The sequence below is a fragment of the Oncorhynchus tshawytscha genome, linkage group LG26 (assembly GCF_018296145.1).
Source record: "Oncorhynchus tshawytscha isolate Ot180627B linkage group LG26, Otsh_v2.0, whole genome shotgun sequence".
NCBI classification, from domain to species: Eukaryota; Metazoa; Chordata; class Actinopteri; order Salmoniformes; family Salmonidae; genus Oncorhynchus; species Oncorhynchus tshawytscha.
Window position 1 is genome coordinate 37,659,333 of NC_056454.1, and position 24,783 is coordinate 37,684,115.

Here is a 24,783-nt window from a genome sequence, read left to right on the forward strand (position 1 = left end):
GGCACCTGGTATTCCCAGGCGGTCTCCAGTCCCAGTACTAACCAGGACTGACCCTGAACAGGCGTGTTCAGGGTGATATGGCCACAAGCATTTTCTCCCTGAAATTAGGTCCCTTGGCTCATCTCTGAAACACCTCATTGGGCTCGGGAGAGGCGAAGGTGGAGTCATGCGTCCTCTGAAACATGACCCACCTGGCCTCCTACTTCTTATCACCCTGCTCTCTTAACCCGAGTGTCAGCCGCACCAATGTGTCAGAGGATCCACAGTTCGACTGACAACCGGAGTCAGCTTGCAGATCGAATCCCAGGCTGTAGCGGTGCCTCAGCACTGCGGTGCTGTGCTTTTGACCGCTGTGCCACCCAGGAAGCCTTCCCTATATATTTTGACCAGGGAATAGTGAATAGCCATTTGGGACGCAACTCAAGTAAAAGACAGAAACCAATTCCCTTCCGTGTCTTTAATTACCATCAGGGAGAACTCAGTTTCCACTGACTGACTGCTGGTCTAATTAAATATGAATGACAGTTTGCCAGACACACACACACACACACACACACACACACACACACACACACACACACACTTTGTGGGGACACACAGCTCAGTCCAACTCAAAATCCTTTTTTCCCTAACCCGTACTCTAACGCTAACCTTAACCTCAACCGGAAAACTTAACCCTAACCCTAAACCTAACCCTAACACTAACTCCTAACCTAAACCTAATTATAACCCTAACACTAATTCTAACCTTAACTCTGAACCCCCTAGAAATAGCATTTGACCTTGTGGGGACCAACAAAATGTCCCCAGTTGGTAAAAAGGTTTTCATTTACTATTCTTGTGGAGACCAAAAAATGTCCCAGTAAATGTTTTCATTTACTATTCTTGTGGGGACCAACAAAATGTCCCAGTAAATGTTTTCATTTCCTATTCTTGTGGGGACTTCTGGTCCCCGCAAGTATAGTTATCACGTAAACACACAGACACACACACACTGGAAGCCGCAGCAGGAACACAATAAATAGTGACACTGGCCAGTTTGCTGGAAAATAAAGAATGGATTAGGATAGGAATCAGACAAACTCTTTAGACAAGAGATTAGATTTAGTCTTGTCTCTCATTAAGGCTGTGGGCTTATTCAGAGGAATGTCTGAGAGTAACTTTCTACCCAGTCCAGGATTAGCAATAGCTGGCTCACACATATTACAGAGTCCTATAGGAAACAGAGACACTACACAGAGACACTACACAGAGCAGAGGGCCTGGTTAGATAGACAGTATACATGTCACATCGTCACACATTATTGGGCAACAAGGTACACTATCAGACACAATTGGGCTGCCTCCCAGCACAGCAGGGAATAGGCATGGGAACTCCGTTTCCCAATATGCACCTCTTTCACACCCTTCTCTGGAGTGACATAACAAGGTGCTGACTGGCACAGTATTGATCAGTGAGCAATTATCACGATAGGCTTGCAATGCATTGATTAGGAAAGACTATGCAACTATTGTGACCACTAAGAAATAGAAAATGAAACTAATTTGATCCTCTATTGCCCTTCCTACCACGATATGCAACTGTTCTTATTCCAGAAAGCACACCAGATATACCATGGCATTATGTGGCTGAGTGACGAGGAGACAGACCACCAGATATACCCTGGCATTATGTGGCTGAGTGACGAGGAGACAGACCACCAGATATACCCTGTCATTATGTGGCTGAGTGATGAGGAGACAGACCACCAGATATACCATGGCATTATGTGGCTGAGTGACGAGGAGACAGACCACCAGATATACCCTGGCATTATGTGGCTGAGTGACGAGGAGACAGACCACCAGATATACCCTGTCATTATGTGGCTGAGTGACGAGGAGACAGACCACCAGATATACCCTGGCATTATGTGGCTGAGTGATGAGGAGACAGACCACCAGATATACCATGGCATTATGTGGCTGAGTGACGAGGAGACAGACCACCAGATATACCCTGGCATTATGTGGCTGAGTGACGAGGAGACAGACCACCAGATATACCCTGTCATTATGTGGCTGAGTGACGAGGAGACAGACCACCAGATATACCCTGGCATTATGTGGCTGAGTGACGAGGAGACAGACCACCAGATATACCCTGTCATTATGTGGCTGAGTGACGTGGAGACAGACCACCAGATATACCCTGGCATTATGTGGCAGAGTGATGAGGAGACAGACCACCAGATATACCCTGTCATTATGTGGCTGAGTGACGTGGAGACAGACCACCAGATATACACTGGCATTATGTGGCTGAGTGACGAGGAGACAGACCACCAGATATACCCTGGCATTATGTGGCTGAGTGACGAGGAGACAGACCACCAGATATACCCTGTCATTATGTGGCTGAGTGACGTGGAGACAGACCACCAGATATACCCTGGCATTATGTGGCTGAGTGACGAGGAGACAGACCACCAGATATACCCTGGCATTATGTGGCTGAGTGATGAGGAGACAGACCACCAGATATACCCTGGCATTATGTGGCTGAGTGACGAGGAGACAGACCACCAGATATACCCTGGCATTATGTGGCTGAGTGATGAGGAGACAGACCACCAGATATACCCTGGCATTATGTGGCAGAGTGATGACGAGACAGACCACCAGATATACCCTGGCATTATGTGGCTGAGTGACGAGGAGACAGACCACCAGATATACCCTGTCATTATGTGGCTGAGTGACGTGGAGACAGACCACCAGATATACCCTGGCATTATGTGGCAGAGTGATGAGGAGACAGACCACCAGATATACCCTGTCATTATGTGGCTGAGTGACGTGGAGACAGACCACCAGATATACACTGGCATTATGTGGCTGAGTGACGAGGAGACAGACCACCAGATATACCCTGGCATTATGTGGCTGAGTGACGAGGAGACAGACCACCAGATATACCCTGTCATTATGTGGCTGAGTGACGTGGAGACAGACCACCAGATATACCCTGGCATTATGTGGCTGAGTGACGAGGAGACAGACCACCAGATATACCCTGGCATTATGTGGCTGAGTGATGAGGAGACAGACCACCAGATATACCCTGGCATTATGTGGCTGAGTGACGAGGAGACAGACCACCAGATATACCCTGGCATTATGTGGCTGAGTGACGAGGAGACAGACCACCAGATATACCCTGGCATTATGTGGCTGAGTGACGAGGAGACAGACCACCAGATATACCCTGTCATTATGTGGCTGAGTGACGAGGAGACAGACCACCAGATATACCCTGGCATTATGTGGCTGAGCGATGAGGAGACAGACCACCAGATATACCCTGGCATTATGTGGCTGAGTGACGAGGAGACAGACCACCAGATATACCCTGTCATTATGTGGCTGAGTGATGAGGAGACAGACCACCAGATATACCCTGTCATTATGTGGCTGAGTGATGAGGAGACAGACCACCAGATATACCCTGGCATTATGTGGCTGAGTGACGACAAGACAGACCACCAGATATACCCTGGCATTATGTGGCTGAGTGACGACAAGACAGACCACCAGATATACCCTGGTATTATGTGGCTGAGTGATGAGGAGACAGACCACCAGATATACCCTGGCATTATGTGGCTGAGTGATGAGGAGACAGACCACCAGATATACCCTGTCATTATGTGGCTGAGTGATGAGGAGACAGACCACCAGATATACCCTGGCATTATGTGGCTGAGTGACAACAAGACAGACCACCAGATATACCCTGGCATTATGTGGCTGAGTGATGAGGAGAAACTGAATTGTGTTTTGTCCATTGTGTACTTCCGATTGTGGAATATTTATATAAAGCCTGGAATAAAATAAAAAGTGCTACCTATAATGAAATTGTAAAAAACAACGTTTAGCTTCTATGTGGTAAATGATATGTGTGTATATAGATTGTGTATAGGCTTGTCTCCCATATGAATCTTCTATGTGGTAAATGGTATGTGTGTATATAGATTGTGTATAGGCTTGTCTCCCATATGAATCTTCTATGTGGTAAATGGTATGTGTGTATATAGATTGTGTATAGGCTTGTCTCCCATATGAATCTTCTATGTGGTAAATGGTATGTGTGTATATAGATTGTGTATAGGCTTGTCTCCCATATGAATCTTCTATGTGGTAAATGGTATGTGTGTATATAGATTGTGTATAGGCTTGTCTCCCATATGAATCTTCTATGTGGTAAATGGTATGTGTGTATATAGATTGTGTATAGGCTTGTCTCCCATATGAATCTTCTATGTGGTAAATGGTATGTGTGTATATAGATTGTGTATAGGCTTGTCTCCCATATGAATCTTCTATGTGGTAAATGGTATGTGTGTATATAGATTGTGTATAGGCTTGTCTCCCATATGAATCTTCTATGTGGTAAATGGTATGTGTGTATATAGATTGTGTATAGGCTTGTCTCCCATATGAATCTTCTATGTGGTAAATGGTATGTAGATTGTGTGAATATGTGGTAAAGATTGTGTATAGGCTTGTCTCCCATATGAATCTTCTATGTGGTAAATGGTATGTGTGTATATAGATTGTGTATAGGCTTGTCTCCCATATGAATCTTCTATGTGGTAAATGGTATGTGTGTATATAGATTGTGTATAGGCTTGTCTCCCATATGAATCTTCTATGTGGTAAATGGTATGTGTGTATATAGATTGTGTATAGGCTTGTCTCCCATATGAATCTTCTATGTGGTAAATGGTATGTGTGTATATAGATTGTGTATAGGCTTGTCTCCCATATGAATCTTCTATGTGGTAAATGGTATGTGTGTATATAGATTGTGTATAGGCTTGTCTCCCATATGAATCTTCTATGTGGTAAATGGTATGTGTGTATATAGATTGTGTATAGGCTTGTCTCCCATATGAATCTTCTATGTGGTAAATGGTATGTGTGTATATAGATTGTGTATAGGCTTGTCTCCCATATGAATCTTCTATGTGGTAAATGGTATGTGTGTATATAGATTGTGTATAGGCTTGTCTCCCATATGAATCTTCTATGTGGTAAATGGTATGTGTGTATATAGATTGTGTATAGGCTTGTCTCCCATATGAATCTTCTATGTGGTAAATGGTATGTGTGTATATAGATTGTGTATAGGCTTGTCTCCCATATGAATCTTCTATGTGGTAAATGGTATGTGTGTATATAGATTGTGTATAGGCTTGTCTCCCATATGAATCTTCTATGTGGTAAATGGTATGTGTGTATATAGATTGTGTATAGGCTTGTCTCCCATATGAATCTTCTATGTGGTAAATGGTATGTGTGTATATAGATTGTGTATAGGCTTGTCTCCCATATGAATCTTCTATGTGGTAAATGGTATGTGTGTATATAGATTGTGTATAGGCTTGTCTCCCATATGAATCTTCTATGTGGTAAATGGTATGTGTGTATATAGATTGTGTATAGGCTTGTCTCCCATATGAATCTTCTATGTGGTAAATGGTATGTGTGTATATAGATTGTGTATAGGCTTGTCTCCCATATGAATCTTCTATGTGGTAAATGGTATGTGTGTATATAGATTGTGTATAGGCTTGTCTCCCATATGAATCTTCTATGTGGTAAATGGTATGTGTGTATATAGATTGTGTATAGGCTTGTCTCCCATATGAATCTTCTATGTGGTAAATGGTATGTGTGTATATAGATTGTGTATAGGCTTGTCTCCCATATGAATCTTCTATGTGGTAAATGGTATGTGTGTATATAGATTGTGTATAGGCTTGTCTCCCATATGAATCTTCTATGTGGTAAATGGTATGTGTGTATATAGATTGTGTATAGGCTTGTCTCCCATATGAATCTTCTATGTGGTAAATGGTATGTGTGTATATAGATTGTGTATAGGCTTGTCTCCCATATGAATCTTCTATGTGGTAAATGGTATGTGTGTATATAGATTGTGTATAGGCTTGTCTCCCATATGAATCTTCTATGTGGTAAATGGTATGTGTGTATATAGATTGTGTATAGGCTTGTCTCCCATATGAATCTTCTATGTGGTAAATGGTATGTGTGTATATAGATTGTGTATAGGCTTGTCTCCCATATGAATCTTCTATGTGGTAAATGGTATGTGTGTATATAGATTGTGTATAGGCTTGTCTCCCATATGAATCTTCTATGTGGTAAATGGTATGTGTGTATATAGATTGTGTATAGGCTTGTCTCCCATATGAATCTTCTATGTGGTAAATGGTATGTGTGTATATAGATTGTGTATAGGCTTGTCTCCCATATGAATCTTCTATGTGGTAAATGGTATGTGTGTATATAGATTGTGTATAGGCTTGTCTCCCATATGAATCTTCTATGTGGTAAATGGTATGTGTGTATATAGATTGTGTATAGGCTTGTCTCCCATATGAATCTTCTATGTGGTAAATGGTATGTGTGTATATAGATTGTGTATAGGCTTGTCTCCCATATGAATCTTCTATGTGGTAAATGGTATGTGTGTATATAGATTGTGTATAGGCTTGTCTCCCATATGAATCTTCTATGTGGTAAATGGTATGTGTGTATATAGATTGTGTATAGGCTTGTCTCCCATATGAATCTTCTATGTGGTAAATGGTATGTGTGTATATAGATTGTGTATAGGCTTGTCTCCCATATGAATCTTCTATGTGGTAAATGGTATGTGTGTATATAGATTGTGTATAGGCTTGTCTCCCATATGAATCTTCTATGTGGTAAATGGTATGTGTGTATATAGATTGTGTATAGGCTTGTCTCCCATATGAATCTTCTATGTGGTAAATGGTATGTGTGTATATAGATTGTGTATAGGCTTGTCTCCCATATGAATCTTCTATGTGGTAAATGGTATGTGTGTATATAGATTGTGTATAGGCTTGTCTCCCATATGAATCTTCTATGTGGTAAATGGTATGTGTGTATATAGATTGTGTATAGGCTTGTCTCCCATATGAATCTTCTATGTGGTAAATGGTATGTGTGTATATAGATTGTGTATAGGCTTGTCTCCCATATGAATCTTCTATGTGGTAAATGGTATGTGTGTATATAGATTGTGTATAGGCTTGTCTCCCATATGAATCTTCTATGTGGTAAATGGTATGTGTGTATATAGATTGTGTATAGGCTTGTCTCCCATATGAATCTTCTATGTGGTAAATGGTATGTGTGTATATAGATTGTGTATAGGCTTGTCTCCCATATGAATCTTCTATGTGGTAAATGGTATGTGTGTATATAGATTGTGTATAGGCTTGTCTCCCATATGAATCTTCTATGTGGTAAATGGTATGTGTGTATATAGATTGTGTATAGGCTTGTCTCCCATATGAATCTTCTATGTGGTAAATGGTATGTGTGTATATAGATTGTGTATAGGCTTGTCTCCCATATGAATCTTCTATGTGGTAAATGGTATGTGTGTATATAGATTGTGTATAGGCTTGTCTCCCATATGAATCTTCTATGTGGTAAATGGTATGTGTGTATATAGATTGTGTATAGGCTTGTCTCCCATATGAATCTTCTATGTGGTAAATGGTATGTGTGTATATAGATTGTGTATAGGCTTGTCTCCCATATGAATCTTCTATGTGGTAAATGGTATGTGTGTATATAGATTGTGTATAGGCTTGTCTCCCATATGAATCTTCTATGTGGTAAATGGTATGTGTGTATATAGATTGTGTATAGGCTTGTCTCCCATATGAATCTTCTATGTGGTAAATGGTATGTGTGTATATAGATTGTGTATAGGCTTGTCTCCCATATGAATCTTCTATGTGGTAAATGGTATGTGTGTATATAGATTGTGTATAGGCTTGTCTCCCATATGAATCTTCTATGTGGTAAATGGTATGTGTGTATATAGATTGTGTATAGGCTTGTCTCCCATATGAATCTTCTATGTGGTAAATGGTATGTGTGTATATAGATTGTGTATAGGCTTGTCTCCCATATGAATCTTCTATGTGGTAAATGGTATGTGTGTATATAGATTGTGTATAGGCTTGTCTCCCATATGAATCTTCTATGTGGTAAATGGTATGTGTGTATATAGATTGTGTATAGGCTTGTCTCCCATATGAATCTTCTATGTGGTAAATGGTATGTGTGTATATAGATTGTGTATAGGCTTGTCTCCCATATGAATCTTCTATGTGGTAAATGGTATGTGTGTATATAGATTGTGTATAGGCTTGTCTCCCATATGAATCTTCTATGTGGTAAATGGTATGTGTGTATATAGATTGTGTATAGGCTTGTCTCCCATATGAATCTTCTATGTGGTAAATGGTATGTGTGTATATAGATTGTGTATAGGCTTGTCTCCCATATGAATCTTCTATGTGGTAAATGGTATGTGTGTATATAGATTGTGTATAGGCTTGTCTCCCATATGAATCTTCTATGTGGTAAATGGTATGTGTGTATATAGATTGTGTATAGGCTTGTCTCCCATATGAATCTTCTATGTGGTAAATGGTATGTGTGTATATAGATTGTGTATAGGCTTGTCTCCCATATGAATCTTCTATGTGGTAAATGGTATGTGTGTATATAGATTGTGTATAGGCTTGTCTCCCATATGAATCTTCTATGTGGTAAATGGTATGTGTGTATATAGATTGTGTATAGGCTTGTCTCCCATATGAATCTTCTATGTGGTAAATGGTATGTGTGTATATAGATTGTGTATAGGCTTGTCTCCCATATGAATCTTCTATGTGGTAAATGGTATGTGTGTATATAGATTGTGTATAGGCTTGTCTCCCATATGAATCTTCTATGTGGTAAATGGTATGTGTGTATATAGATTGTGTATAGGCTTGTCTCCCATATGAATCTTCTATGTGGTAAATGGTATGTGTGTATATAGATTGTGTATAGGCTTGTCTCCCATATGAATCTTCTATGTGGTAAATGGTATGTGTGTATATAGATTGTGTATAGGCTTGTCTTCCATCTTAATCTTCTCTATGAGCCAGACTGGGTTCAAATACCTTCTTATTTTTTTGCTGTATTTATTTATCTGTATATGTTATGTATGTATGTACAGTTGAAGTCGGAAGTTTACATACACTTAGGTTGGGTTCAATTAAACTCGTTTTTCAACCACTCCACACATTTCTCGCTAACAAACTGTAGTTTTGGCAAGTCGGTAAAGACGTCTACTTTGTGCATGACACAAGTCATTGTTCCAACAATTGTTTACAGACAGATTATTTCACTTATAATTCACTGTATCACAATTCCAGTGAGTCAGAAGTTTACATACACTAAGTTGACTGTGCCTTTAAACAGCTTGGAAAATTCCAGAAAATGATGTCATGGCTTTAGAAGCTTCAGATAAGCTAATTTACATAATTTGAGTCAATTGGAGGTGTACCTGTGGATGAATTTCAAGGCATACCTTCAAACTCAGTGACTCTTTGCTTGACATCATGGGAAAATCAAAAGAAATCAGCCAAGACCTCAGAAAAAAATTGCTCATCCTTGGGAGCAATTTCCAAACGCCTGAAGGTACCACGTTCATCTGTATAAACAATAGTATGCAAGTATAAACCCCATGGGACCATGCAGCCGTCATACCGCTCATGAAGGAGACACGTTCTCCTAGAGATGAACGTACTTTGGTGCGAAAAGTGCAAATAAATCCCAGAACAACAGGACCTCGTGAAGATGCTGGAGGAAACAGGTACAAAAAAATCTGTGTCCACAGTAAAACGAGTCCTATATCGACATAACCTGAAAGGCCACTCAGCAAGAAAGAAGCCACTGCTCCAAAACCATAATGAAAAAGCCAGACTACGGTTTGCAACTGCACACGGGGACAAAGATTGTACTTTTTGAAGAAATGTTCTCTAGTCTGTTGAAACAAAAATTGAACTGTTTGGCCATGATGGCCATCGTTATGTTTGGAGGAAAAAGGGAGAGGCTTGCAAGCAAAGAACACCATCCCAACCGTGAAGCACGGGGGTGGCAGCATCATGTTGTGGAGGTGCTTTGCTGCAGGAGGGACTGGTGCACTTCACAAAATAGATGGCATCATGAGGTAGGAACATTTTGTGGATATATTGAAGCAAATTGGTTGCAAATGGGTTTTCCAAATGGACAATGACCCCAAGCATACTTCCAAAGTCGTGGCAAAATGGCTTAAGGACAACAAAGTCAAGGTATTGGAGTGGCCATCACAAAGCCCTGACCTCAATCCTATAGAACATTTGTGGGCAGAACTGAAAAAGTGTGCGAGTAAGGAGGCCTACAAACCTGACTCAGTTACACCAGCTCTGTCAGGAGGAATGGGCCAAAATTCACCCAATTTATTGTGGGAAGCCTGTGGAAGGCTACCTGAAACGTTTGACCCAAGTTAAACAATTTAAAAGCAATGCTACCAAATACCAATTGAGTGTATATAAACTTCTGACCCACTGGGAATGTGATGAAAGAAATTAAAGAGGAAATAAATCTTTCTCTCTACTATTATTCTGACATTTCACATTCTTAAAATAAAGTGGTGATCCTAACTGACCTAAGACAGGACATTTTTACTAGGATTAAATGTCAGGAATGGTAAAAAACTGAGTTAAAATGTATTTGGATAAGGTGTATGTAAACTTCAACTGTATGTGTGTTTATGTATATATACAGTGTGTATGTGTATATATATATAGTGTGTATGTGTATATATACAGTGTGTATGTGTTTATATACAGTGTGTATGTATATTATTTAACTGCTCTAGGGATGTAGTTATTGTTTGGATAACCTTATTTACTATTATGTAGTGATTTTTACCTTACATTTTTCCAGTCTTTATGCGATGCGCAATGCAGAGAACACCAGAAGAAGAATTATGATTTAATTACCACAGTGAATTATTGTAATGTTTGTTTATTTGTCAATTAATACCATAAGGGATGGGCCGCCAACTGGCAATTTGACATGGAAATAGCATGTAATTCATTCATTCATGTAAAGAACAGGAAAGCCTGCGACTCTGATGGATGTGTGTGTGTCTTTGCCTTACCGTCACAGGTGTGTGTGTTGCACAACGCTTCCTCAGTGTGTAGGCCAATACAGATATCTCCTCCGTTGACAGGGCTGGGGTTGTTACAGGAGCGGGTACGCTGATAGTGCCCTCCACCACAGGGTACCGAACACTGAGACCAAGACGACCAACAGGACCAGGCTCCACTCACTAGATGGGAAAACACACACACACAAAAACACGCAAGCAAGGTCAGATACCTCTTTCATTGCCAACTAGGCAAAAATCAACATATGAAATGCTATCCTCTTCTAGCTGCAACAGACACACATAAAGTCTACCTAGAAGACCAGATTGATTAGCCTATTAGAAAACAACTAAGACTCCTGCTGCCCATGGTCTCTATCCATGTCTGTGAGTAAGACTCATCAGAACAACTACCCTGTGCTTAAAACCCTTCTATAGTATTTAGTGTGTTGTCATTTCCTCACACATTGGCAGTTGCAGTCAGTCTTCCCTCCTGTATGACAGTGTTTGAGCTGAGAGAGTGAGTGATGAGTGGAGAGAGGTGAGTGAGCTGGGGTTGACCTGGAGCCCTCGTCTCTCTGCTCCAGACAACTCAATTTACTTCAGTGGATTAGACAGTAGGGGCAGTGAAATGTGGCATGCCTGCTTTGGTTGCCTCAAACTGCTCTGACTGTCTGGCAACTGGGAGTGCATTGTGACGGGACTGGGAGGGTCATCATGGAGAAAGAATAAAATAGAGAGAATAAACAGAAGCCTTGAGGATGTATGATAACGTTAGATCAAACCGGACCAGTTCTCGTTACAGACATTTCTCTCTAACTCTCTCCACCTCCATCTCACTCTTGTCAAATCCATTTTCTTTAACTGTCTCCCTTTCCCCTCTCTTTGTCCCTCTTTCTCTCAATCAGTACGAATATCTCTCTCTGAGTCATTGTCCCTCTTTCTCTCAATCTCCCTCTCTCTCTCTCTCTCTCTCTCTTTCTGTCAATCAGGTATCCCCCCCTCCCAAAGTCACATAATATACAACTTTCAGAGGCACAGAGAGATGGCAGGCTGATTCATGGTACATCATTCAGAGACAGAGGATAACAGGCTGGCATACACAGCCAGTAAACATATGTAGGTAGTAATGGCCAGTGACCAGTCATTAAATATACACTCAAGAGATGTGTTCATCAGTGATTCACCAAACATAAAACATTCATACAGTCAGTCAGTCTGTCCACATTCCATTTACATGAGTGTTAAGATCAGAGCTGGGTTGAGCTGAGACGAGGTGCAGTTACCTCCAGTTAAAGCAGGTCAACTGCATGATTATGGTAATGATGAGGTGCTTTAGTTCAAACACTGAACTGACTCAGCTACTGAAACCAAGGACTCGGCTTAGCAGGGTTCTGCTCCACTGCCATGCTAGCCATTAGCTAATTAATGATTCCCTTAGCATTACTTTAGAGGACTGGCATTAGCATTAGCATACATGTCTCTCCCCTGGTGCTGTGTGTTAAATTGTGTATTATGCCAACCACAACTATAGATAATAGTTTGTAGTTATGGGAGCAGTGTGTGCATGCGTGTATGTGTGCGTGTGTGTACACATTGGGGCAAAAAAGTATTTAGTCAGCCACCAATTGTGCAATTTCTCCCACTTAAAAAGATGAGAGAGGCCTGTAATTTTCATCATAGAGGTAACAAGTGGAGGACAGAGGAGCCTCTTAAAGAAGAAGTTACAGGTCTGTGAGAGCCAGAAATCTTGCTTGTTTGTAGGTGACCAAATACTTATTTTCCACCATAATTTGCAAATAAATTCATAAAAAATCCTACAATGTGATTTTCTGGATTTTTTTTCTCATTTCGTCTGTCATAGTTGAAGTGTACCTATGATGAAAATTACAGGCCTCTCTCATCTTTTTAAGTGGGAGAACTTGCACAATTGGTGGCTGACTAAATACTTTTTTGCCCCACTGTACCTGCCAGACTGAAGACTGTCCCAATAGGCAACAGTGCATAACAGTGTGTTTGTGGATGTGTGCTTGTGTGTGTGCTTGTGTTCTTTCCCCTTTACCTGGGCAGGCCTGAGAGTTGCAGTCTTGGTACTCTACGGGCGAACCCCTGCAGGCTGGGGGGGCAACCTTGCCCTCTGGCGTGGCACAGGTGCGCTTGCGGGTACGGTACCCTTTGGCACAGTCCTGGGAGCAGGTGGACCACGTCTCCCATGATGACCAGCCGGAGCCCGCCACTCGTACCACAGGGGTCCTCAGGAGGTCCTCCACCAGAGCTATAGGAAAGGGTTAATACACAGGTTACTGGTCTACTCAATACACTTGATCACATCTACTTCTACATTACACTGGTCATAGAGTACTACGGTAGCAGTATATGTTATAATATGTCTATGGAATAGCTCACACATACAGTGGACAGATTACTGAGACCAGGCCAGGGGACCAATTGCTGTCCTCCTGTCCTATGGTCCTCCTGTCCTCTTGTCACCCTATTCTCTTGTCCCCCTCTTCTCCTGTTCCCCAATACACGTCACCTCCTGTTGAACGTGGAACGAGGAAGAGCTAGGTTTTGTTTGTTTGGAAAGTTTGTTGTTTATAAGTGTATTGGAAAGTTATTGGTAGCTACCTAGCTTCTTAGTTTGGACTAAGAAGCAGTTGGCGTCAGTTGCTGGGACTTCTGGTCTCTTTCCAGTGATCCTGCCGACCAAGGACTGGTCTGCGGAGCTATTTGGCATTGCAGCTAGCCTAGCTGCTAGCTAGCCGATTATCAAGCTAGTGAGGTTTTCTTGAACGCAGCCCGCAACGTGGTTAGCCATTGTGGCTGGGACCGTGGATTGTCAAGGGTTTGTGGCGGTCTAGATCCCACCTGTTTGTTGTTTTGAATCTTCCCTGTGACCTTCCCTGTCTGGAACTGCGAGGAGTAACAACGTAACCTAAGTTGCTAGCTACCATGACAAAGACCAAAGCCGGCGGGAGTACCGTTGAGGATAGTGGTGTCTCTCCATCACACGTGAAGGATTTTTTTAACTAACAAAAAGAGACCTACAAGCAGTTGTTACAGCAACAAGAAAATAGCTTCAAATGTTTTGTCCAAATACTCGTGAATTCTACTAATAAAGAATGGATGACCTGACCAGAAAGGTACAGGACCTGCAGAACAGTTTGCAGTTCTCCCAGGGTCAGCTCGATGAGTTAAAACAGGAGAACAGCAAGACGACAGCAATCTGTAAGTCATTGAGAGAGGACGTCAGTTCTGTGATAACAATGACAGATAAATCAGTTTTGAGGGACAATCAAGGCAGAACAACATAGTTGTGGAAAGAATTGCAGAATCTCCACATGAGACCTTTTAAAAAATATTTTTGACCTTTACTTAACTAGGCAAGTAAGTTAAGAACAAATTCTTAGTTTCAATGACAGCCTAGGAACAGTGGGTTAACTGCCTGTTCAGTGGCAGAACGACAGATTTGTGCCTTGTCAGTTCAGGGATTTGAACTTGCAACCTTCAGGTTACTAGTCCAACGCTCTTACGACTAGGATACCCTGCCACCCCCTGAGGACAGAGTGAGGGAAATGATTTCTGAGAAATTGAAGATGGACCACAGGAAGATTGAGATGGAGCGCGCCCACAGGACTGGAAAACCCACCACCAGCCCAGGTGATAGACCCAGGCCGATAGTGGTCAAGATCCTGAGGTTCTAGGACAAGGTAGCTGTTCTGAAAAGAGCCAAGAACATGAGGGGAACATATATCTTCCTCAATGAGAACTATCCTGAAGCTGTGTGCCAGAAGAGGAAAGAACTGATCCCAGCCATGAAAGCTGCCAGAGACCGTGGGGACATTGCTTACATCCGCTATGACAGACTCATTGTCCACCCTCCCTCCCGGAAACCTGGAAGGGATGAGAGCCTATGAGTTTGTAGCCTCAACCCCGCAGCACGCGCACACACACACACACACACACACACACACACACACACACACACACACACACACACACACACACACACACACACACACACACACACACACACACACACACACACACACACACACACACACACACACACACACACACACACACACACATTGATTAATGGACTGCTGAATGTATATTTTTTTCTCTTGCTTTGTCTGCTCTTTTCAGTATTATGTCTATCTCTGATAAGCTACCCAGGAAAGGGCTGAAAATAGCCCATATTAATATATGTAGCCTTAGAAATAAGGTTCATGAAATCAATAACTTAGATAATTCATTTGATGATACATCAGTAGCAATACAAGGATGTAACATTTATAGAAGAGACAGAAATGCTTATGGGGGAGGTGTTGCTGTATATATTCAGAGCCATATCCCTGTAATGCTTAGAGAAGATCTTATGTCAAGTGTTATTGAAGTGTTGTGGTTGCAGATTCACTTGGCACATCTAAAGCCTTTTCTTTAGCTATAGGCCACCAAGTGCTAACACTCAGTATCTAAATAATATGTGTGAAATGCTTGATAGTGTATGTGATGTAAACAGAGAGGTCTACTTTCTTGGGGACCTGAATATTGACTGGTTTTCATCAAGCTGTCCACTCAAGAAGAAGCTTCTTACTGTAACCAATGCCTGTAATCTGGTTCAGGTTATTTAATCAACCTGCCAGTCTATCTACAAACACTACAGGAACAAAATCATCCACATGTATCGATCACATTTTTACTAATGCTGTAGAACTTTGTTCTATATCTGTACCCATTGCTATATCTGTACCCATTGGATGCAGTGATCACAATATAGTGGCTATATCCACGAAAGCCAAAGTTCCAACAGCTGGGCCTAAAATAGTATATGAAAGATCATACAAAGATTTTGCTGTGAATCTCATGTGGATGATGTTAAAAATATTTGTTGGTCTGATGTGATTAAGGAGGAGCATCCAGACGCTGCACTTGATGAATGCTTCTTCCAATTATTGAGAAACATGCACCTGTTAAAGAAACTGACTGGTAGAACTGATAAACCTCCATGGATTGATGAGGAATTGAAAAACTGTATGGTTGAAAGAGATGGGGCAAAAGGAGTGGCTAATAAGTCTGGCTGCACATCTGACTGGTTTACTTTACTGCAAATTCAGAAATGATGTGACTAAACTCATCAAAAAGATGAAGAAACTTTATTATGAAGCCAAGATCAATGACAGAAAGAATGATGGAAAACAACTTTGGAGTATTTTAAATAAAATTATGGGCAGAAAGACAAATTCAACTCCATCTTTCATTGAATCAGTTGGCTAATTCATCACAAAACCATTTGATGTTGACAATTATTTTTGTGATTATTTCATTGGCAAAGTGGGCAAACTTAGGCAGGATATGCCAACAACGAAGAGTGAGCAATTGTATTCATGTATAAAAAAACAAATAATGAAAGAAAAGCAGTGCAAGCTTGAATGTTGTAAAGTTAGTGTGGGAGAGGTGGAAAAAGTATTCTTATCGATCAATAATGACAAACCTCCTGGCATTGACAAGTTAGATTGAAAGCTACTGAGGATGGTAGCTGAGTCTATAGCCACTCCTATCTGTCATATTGTTAATCTGAGCCTAGAAGAAAGTCTTTGTCCTCAGGCCTGGAGGGAAGCCAAAGTAATTCAGTTACCCAAGAGTGGTAAAGTGGCCTTTACTGGTTCTAACAGCAGACCTATACGCTTGCTGCCAGCTCTTAGCAAACTGTTGGAAAAAATGGTGTTTGACCAAATACAATGCTATTTCTCTGTAAATAAATTAACAACAGATGTTCAGCATGCTTATAGAGAAGGGCACTCAACATGTACTGCACTGACACAAATGACTGATGATTGGTTGAAAGAAATTGACAATAAGAAGATTGTGAGAGCTGTAGTGTTTGATTTCAGTGCAGCCTTTGATATTATTGACCATAACCTATTGTTGAAAAAACCTATGTGCTGCCATATCATGGATTCAGAGTTATCTATCTAATAGAACTCGGAGGGTTTTCTTTAATGGAAGCTTCTCTAATGTCAAAAATGTAAAGTGTGGTGTACCGCAGGGCAGCTCTCCAGGCCCTCTACTCTTTTCCAGTTTTACCAATGACCTGCCACTGGCATTAAACAAAGCATGTGTGTCCATGTATACTGATGATTCAACTATATACGCATCAGCAACCACAGCTAATGAAGTCACTGAAACCCTTAACAAAGAGTTGCAGTCTGCTTTGGAATGGGTGGCCAGTAATAAACTGGTCCTGAACATCTGTAAAACTAAGAGCATTGTATTTGGTACTAATCAATCCTTAAGTTCTAGACCTCAGCTGAATCTGGTAATGAATGGTGTGGCTGTTGAACAAGTTGAGGAGACTAAATTACTTGGCATTACCTTAGATTGTAAACTGTCATGGTCAAAACATATGGATTCAATGGTTTTAAAGATGGGGAGAGGTCTAGCTGAAATAAAGAGATGCTCTGTTTCTTTGACACCACACTCCAAAAAGCAAGTTCTGCAGGCTCTAGTTTTGTCTTATCTTGATTCTTGTCCAGTCATGTGGTCCAGTGCTGCAAGGAAAGACCTAGTTAAGCTGCAGCTGGTCTAGAACAGAGTGGCAAGTCTTGCTCTTCATTGTAATCAGAGGGGTGATATAAATACTATGCTGCCAGTCTCTCTTGGCTAAGAGTTGAGGATAGACTGACTGCATCACTTCTTCTTTTTATAAGAAACATTGTGTTTAAAATCCCAAATTGTTTGCAGTCAACTTCCACATAGCTCTGACACACACACTTATCCCACCAGACATGCCACCAGGGGTCTTTTCACAGTCCCCAAATCCAGAACAAATTCAAGAAAGCGTACAGTATTATATAGAGCCCTTATTGCATGGAACATCCTTCCATCTCATTTTGCTCAAATAAACAACAAACTAGGTTTAAAAAAAACAGATAAAGCTACACCTCACGGTACAACGCCTCTCCCCTATTTGACCTAGCCAGTTTTTGATATCAGTATGCATTGATATATAGGCTACATTTGCCTTTAAAAAAAAATGCATGTATTTCTGTCTTTGAGCTGGCATTTTGTCCGTGTGGTTAAGTTTAGGGCTAAGGTTTGGGGAAGGCTTAAAACCAAATAATAGAAAATGACGCACTATTACCTTCAAGTATCATCAGTATTATTAGTATTCTCACTATTACCTTCAATTATCATCAGTATTATTAGTATTCTCACTATTACCTTCAAGTATCATCAGTATTATTAGTATTCTCACGGCTTGCTAGAGAATTGTGAATTGCCGTAGCGCATTGGTCTAAGGCATATATTGATGTTCTCGAGACCTTTTCAAACATCTGAAATCGCCATATATTTCTAGTGATCAATCTGATCACCCAGCGAGAGATACAGTGTGGTGACTATGTCAGGGCAGTTTTACCCCCACAATGCTTAGAGAATAGCCAGAGGATAATGATTGGTGTTGGACAGGTGCATCCTTTTCATCCATGCTTCACTTGGTGTAAAGCCACACCAATGAGTTAGCTAGCAACACCCAAAGCCGCTATGATTGACAAGCACTCACTGTCAGTCTCGCAGGTGGCCATGCCGTCGTTGGGGCAGAAGCGGGTCTCTACTTTGCGTCGTCCAATCTGCAGCTCGTGGGGGTCTGCCAGCTGGGCGCGGCACATGTAGCGCATCCTCTGCTCTTGGCGTGCTCCGCCCAGCGTCACGTTGACAGGCATCCACGGGGTCCAAGGGGTGTTCCTCTTCACCTCTGGACACGCCTCAAGGTTACAAGCCTTGTATTCCTGGAAAGGGGGAGAGGTAGAGGAGGCGGGGGCAAGGGAGAGGGAGAGACAGAGAAAGAGAGGTAATTATTTTAAAATATTTTTTCTTCTCCATTTTATACTGAGAGTTATTTGGCTGCTTCATAACACTTTAATTGGACTCATAATGAAAGTAACTAAATCCTCAGTTTAGAGAATGTTTTAGAGTCCACTGTGGGAAGCCCAACTTGACTGAGAGGAGGGAAAGCATTTCAGCTCAAACTGAATTTCAGTCATCTGAAACCAGTCAAGACTGAGCTGAACCGTAACTTCACACATCCCACGGAGAGAAAGGAGTCTTGTATGAAAGGGAAGGTAAGTATGGCATGGATTTGTTGATGCCTGTGTGTCTGTGCAAGTGTGTGTGTCTCATACCAATGCGCAGCCTGGGCAGCTGTTCCCGTTCTCACAGCTTCTGACCCTGGAGTGGACCCCTCCTCCACACTCTGCACTGCACTTAGCCCAGGCACCCCATAGGGACCAGAAGATAGGCTGGGGACACGACACACCCTCGTTACAGAACCTAGAAGAAGTGGAGAGGAGAGAAACTTTATTGTCCATTTTGTGAGAAATTGAAATTTGTATTCTTCCTCACATGAGAGGCACTGGCGTGTGTAAGAGGGCTGACATTTACCGAAGACTGTCATCCCCCAAAAGATACTGAGGACAGATACTGTTACTGAAAAGTGCACATCATGTCTCATAAATGAATCATAAAGGTCATTCCTTCATAAATGCCAACCATAAATGTTTGAGAGTTTTGCTCTTTTGAGTCAAACAAACACTGTTGAATTATTTGCCAAAAAAATTACATTTGATAAAAGTATGACAAAATCAAAGTTTCTTCACATTGCTCTCTCTCAAATAGACCCAAATAGACCTTCCATCTCCTCTCACCTCTCGTCCCTGACCGGGCCCACACACACACGTCCCCCATGTCGGGGCGAGGGGTTGTTGCAGGAGCGCTGGCGCATCTCAAACCCTGTTCCACAGGTGGTGCTGCACTGTCCCCATGACGACCATGGTGTCCATCCTCCGTTTCTTTAGCAACAGAAATGTGATGTTATTAAAGAAGGTTTAAAGAATCACAAACATGCCAATGCACCATTTCAGCTTCCTTCAAGCAATCAACATACTTATGATCATGGCCATCATTTGTTATTATGAGAGGAAAGAGAACCACTTGCTCAGGAGCTAAGAAATACACCAGAAATACAATCCTTTGCTCCAGGAGTGCCACACCACTATGGCTGACCCTGTAAAACAACACGTTTCACTGCCCCTATCTGGTGTATGCATGCGACTTCTGGCTAAACACAATTCAATTTCCCCACCCTGGGTTTAATCTGGCATAGCTATGAAAGGAGGTCCGCCCCACACACACACACAAACACAACTCCGGCAATTTGTATATGAGCAGTTCTCTCACACTAATGATAATTGGACCTGGGTTTAATCTGGCATAGCTATGAAAGGAGCTCCGCCACTTTGTGTCTGAGTTGTAATGGTTACACACACACACACACACACACACACACACACACACACACACACACACACACACACACACACACACACACACACACACACACACACACACACACACACACACACACACACACACACATACACACACATACAGCTACCTGCACATGAAGGAGCCGGCACTTTGTATCTGAGAGCTGTTCTCTCACAGTAATGGTGATTGACCAATTTCCTTAGACACAGACGGTACAAGACCTCTGAGGGGAAACTTGGATGTCACCTACATTATTTAATCAAAACCCTGTTTTGTAGACATACCTCTTATCCTGTCAGAATGCTAATTCTGTCACAGCCTGAGTACAATGCTGCATTTCTGAGGATGCATCTGAAATGGGACCCTATTCTCCATAGTGCACTGCTTTTGACCAGAGCAGATGTCCAATATCCACACTAGCATTATAAGCATACTGCTTAGAATGCATGCCCTGTACATTGCTTCATACTATGTAGTATGCTAGAGAGACTAAGAAGTGCACTATATAGGGATTTGGGTGCCATTTGGGACATACAGTGAGTAAGATTGGTGTGGTTGGTTGGTGGTTCTACATACCTGGAGCAATTGGAGACTTCGATGGTGGACCCCTCACAGTTCCTCCCTCCACAACGAGCAGAGGGATTGTCACACGCCCTGGAGCGACACAGACAGGAGCTGGTGCCATCGCCATCGTCATTGCTGCATGGTTGCCACGTCGTCCAGGGTCCAAAGACGCCATTGGTGGTCTGGTTCCTCAGCTAAAAAGTCAGACAGGGCAGAGAGAGACTGGAGCGTCAGGGACTGGAACGGACAGGATGCCATCATTAATCATGTGGTACTGCATGACAAGACCCTTGAGGCTCAAAAATGATTTTGCGAGAGCGGCCTGGACAAACTGTAACAATGTCACACCAGGACCAGGGTCCCTGAGGAGAGTTGACATAGCACAAAATTGTTAAAGTGTCAGACTACTGTAGGGCCAGTCCCCAGGAGAGACCAGACAGACAGGAGGTATTCCAGGGTGTCGGCCAGCCCGTGTTGCCATGTGGCAGGCAGTCCCATGGGGTTATGGGGGATTGTGCACCAGTGACAACAGATGCAATGAGGAGCTAGGTGGGAGAGGGAAACTGTGGGTCCCTGTTGGATCTTACCGGACACACAGTGATGTTCTGACTCCACTGGCTCATGTTGGAGCTGTCCTCTAGAGTGGTGCAGCTTCTCTGTTTTCTGTCCCAGCCACAGTAGGGGTCCCGTGCCTCCAGGCATAGCCTACAGGGGGTAGGAGAAAGGAGGAGGGGAGAGGAACAGGAACAGGGAGGGAGGGAGGGAGGGAGAGGCACATAGAGAAGGACTATTATAGTATTATAGCTACTATTCTTATTGTTGTTGTTGCTGTTATTTTTATAATTGTTATGTGTATCACTTCACTTTGGCAACATTGACCATGTCATACTTACCAAGCATATACTGTGATCGAAAAAATGTAAATGATATGGTAATTTAGGTATTTTCAACAGTAAAGTACTGTTTACTGCAGCATCATTTTTGTGGGAAACTGTTATGGACAGGGCAAATAATTGCTGTTGTCACGCCCTGGTCTTAGTATTTTGTGTTTTCTTTATTATTTTGGTCAGGCCAGGGTGTGACATGGGTTATTTATGGGTTGTGTTTTGTCTAGGGTTTTTTGTAGGTTATGGGATTGTGGTGTAGTATAGTTGTCTAGAAAATTCTATGGTTGCCTGGAGTGGTTCTCAATCAGAGACAGGTGTTTATCGTTGTCTCTGATTGGGAGCCATATTTAGGCAGCAATATTCTTTGAGTGTTTCGTGGGTGATTGTTCATGTCTCTGTGTTTGGTTTGCACCAGATAGGGCTGTTTTGGATTTTCATGTTACCTTTATTGTTTTTGTATTGTTTGTCATTATCTTTATTAAAGATGTATTGAGATAACCACGCTGCATTTTGGTCCTCCTCTCTTTCACCGGAAGAAAACCTTAACAGCTGTATTTTGAATGGTACTGTATTCTGTGGGGTGGAATTACAGTACCATTCAAAATACAGCTGTATCATTGGATCGCCAAAAACCCTTTGACCTCTAGTGGGTGCATAGTTGTGTTGTTTCTGGCTCATTAACATATTTTGAAGTTTGCCTTGTAAGACGCTAAATTTGTTGGACCCGTGAGTGAAAATGCTGTATCAATTTAACTTGTAAGTGATTATACTGCACCATCATTTCAAATAGAGGACAGATTGGAGTGGCACCAAGTCATAAACCTTAAACATCTTCCCCTCCCCAACACAAAGATACAAACACACTGTCAACCACTCCACCAGAACAACCATGTCTAACTAAATTATGGACTGATGTTACCTGTGTGTTTTTTTAATTGAATGAATTTGTTTGTATTTCTCTTTATGTCATTAGCTTAACCCTTGTGTTGTCTTAAGGGTCTTAAGGGTCAAACATGACCCACCACTATGTTTAACAGCAGAGAAAACCCACTAAATTATCTTTTTTCAACTTCAAATTGTATGACTTCTCCTAGAGTGACCCCAACATTAGAAGATGTGAAGCATCACCTTTGTTTCCATGAAAGCTGCACACCACCAGGATATAACGACTGTCTTAGGGTCTCTCTCTCTCTCTCACACACACACACACACACACACACACACACACACACACACACACACACACACACACACACACACACACACACACACACACACACACACACACACACACACACACACACACACACACACACACACACACACACACACACACACACAGAGAAATTGAGATTATGTGTGCTACTGATTGAACTCAGCCAGCAGCTCCTGAAGAGGAAGTTCAGCACAGTTAGAAAGAACAAGCCTGAGCTCCCCCCTGCACTCCTCACAACAAGGGGGGAGAGAGGCCTTCTCATCAAGGTTTGCCTTCACCCCCACCACCACTCTAGTTTCTTACCTCCCAAAGAGGAATAAGAATGTGGTCTTCCTGAGCACACTGCCCAAAATGGCTCAGATCAGTGATCCCAGCAATCATCCTGGACTACAACCACAACAAAGGAGGCATGGACAACCTGGACTAGGTGATTGTAACTTACAGCTGCAGGAGGATGACTGCCCGCTGGCCCCTGGTTATCTTCCATAACATCATAGATGTGTCCTCATTCAATGCCTTCGTGATATGGAACAAGATCAACCCTACCTGGATGCCTGATACACGGAACAAGAGGAGGGTGTTCCTGGAGCAGCTGGGAAAGGCACTTGTAACCCCACACATTCAAAGAAGGGAGCGTCTCCCCCGCACAGCAGCCTCTGCAGCGCTTGTGAAAGCTGTTCAGGGGGCTGAATCTTGCCCTGATCCACCTGAGGCTGCAGCTGGGGCAGGCAAGAGAAGGAGATGCCAATTCTGCCCCCCCAAAGAAGGACTGTAAAACAAATACTATGTGCTGCACATGTGAGAAATACATCTGCAAAGTCCATGCACACACACTTGCATACTGTCATACATGTGCTAATTAGAGTTGATTGATTTATGCTCTTCACCTTTTTGTTTTGTATCTCTTATCTCATTTTATTCTTATTTATTGTTGTTGTTTATACACCTTGTGGGTGGGGTTAATGGTTCAAAAAATGGGAGAAGACTAGTATTTGGTAGTTGAATTCCTCATTGTACAGTATATAAGAATATATTACTATGTTGCCAATAAAGTTCAATACTGTTATTGTTTCCCTTCAATAAAATGCATTCAAAACTACTTTCTGCACATTTCTGCTACTTTCTTAGGCTATACAAGTGTTTTCTCTGGCTCAAAAATACATGTTTACACCTATGCAGTACCCTTAGCAATAAGTAATAATAATAAACCTCTACTTTAGTAAAGAAAAAAATGATGACAGGTGTGTTGTAATAAAAATGAGTGGTGTCAACTGATTAAATGCAGTCTTTCTGCAGTGTGAAGAGGGGAAACCCAGATATTCACAAAGTTTGTGATGAATGACAGGTTGTTTCTTCATGCTAAATAGATTTGGGGTTTAACATTCAATTAAGCTGCTTTATTTTAGGGTTTTAGAGAAGGCGGGTCATTTTTGACCCTTAGGACAAGGGGAGTATATATAATGTTAAGACTACACAAGGGTTAAGTTGGATTGATTCACTTTTGTTTGATTGTTTATTATTTAGAATTGTAACTAAATTGATTAAACATTTTTATTATAAAATCATTTTTGGAAAAAACAAATAAGTTGACCTTAAATGGTTGAGTATTTTGCCATCTCTTTTTGGTCGGTTTTACCATGTTTTCGCTGCCAGTTAGGAAGCCTTTGATAAGTCTCTAGAAATGCAATGTGTAAACACTTTATCTA

General features: G+C 41.8%; 1 protein-coding gene across 6 annotated transcripts in view; it reads right to left on the reverse strand.

The window, feature by feature from the left end:
- LOC112224859 (semaphorin-5B) overlaps positions 1-24,783 on the reverse strand; it is a 289,959-nt gene that overhangs the window by 12,150 nt on the left and 253,026 nt on the right. For all 6 annotated transcript variants that reach the window (XM_042306582.1, XM_042306580.1, XM_042306579.1 and 3 more), the window contains 7 exons: positions 21,562-21,679; positions 20,987-21,168; positions 19,789-19,932; positions 19,267-19,414; positions 18,648-18,873; positions 13,143-13,355; positions 11,093-11,263 (listed from right to left, as the gene is read on the reverse strand). In XM_042306582.1, the coding sequence (XP_042162516.1) occupies positions 11,093-11,263; positions 13,143-13,355; positions 18,648-18,873; positions 19,267-19,414; positions 19,789-19,932; positions 20,987-21,168; positions 21,562-21,679 (1,202 nt within the window). The remainder of the gene's footprint in view (positions 1-11,092; positions 11,264-13,142; positions 13,356-18,647; positions 18,874-19,266; positions 19,415-19,788; positions 19,933-20,986; positions 21,169-21,561; positions 21,680-24,783) is intronic.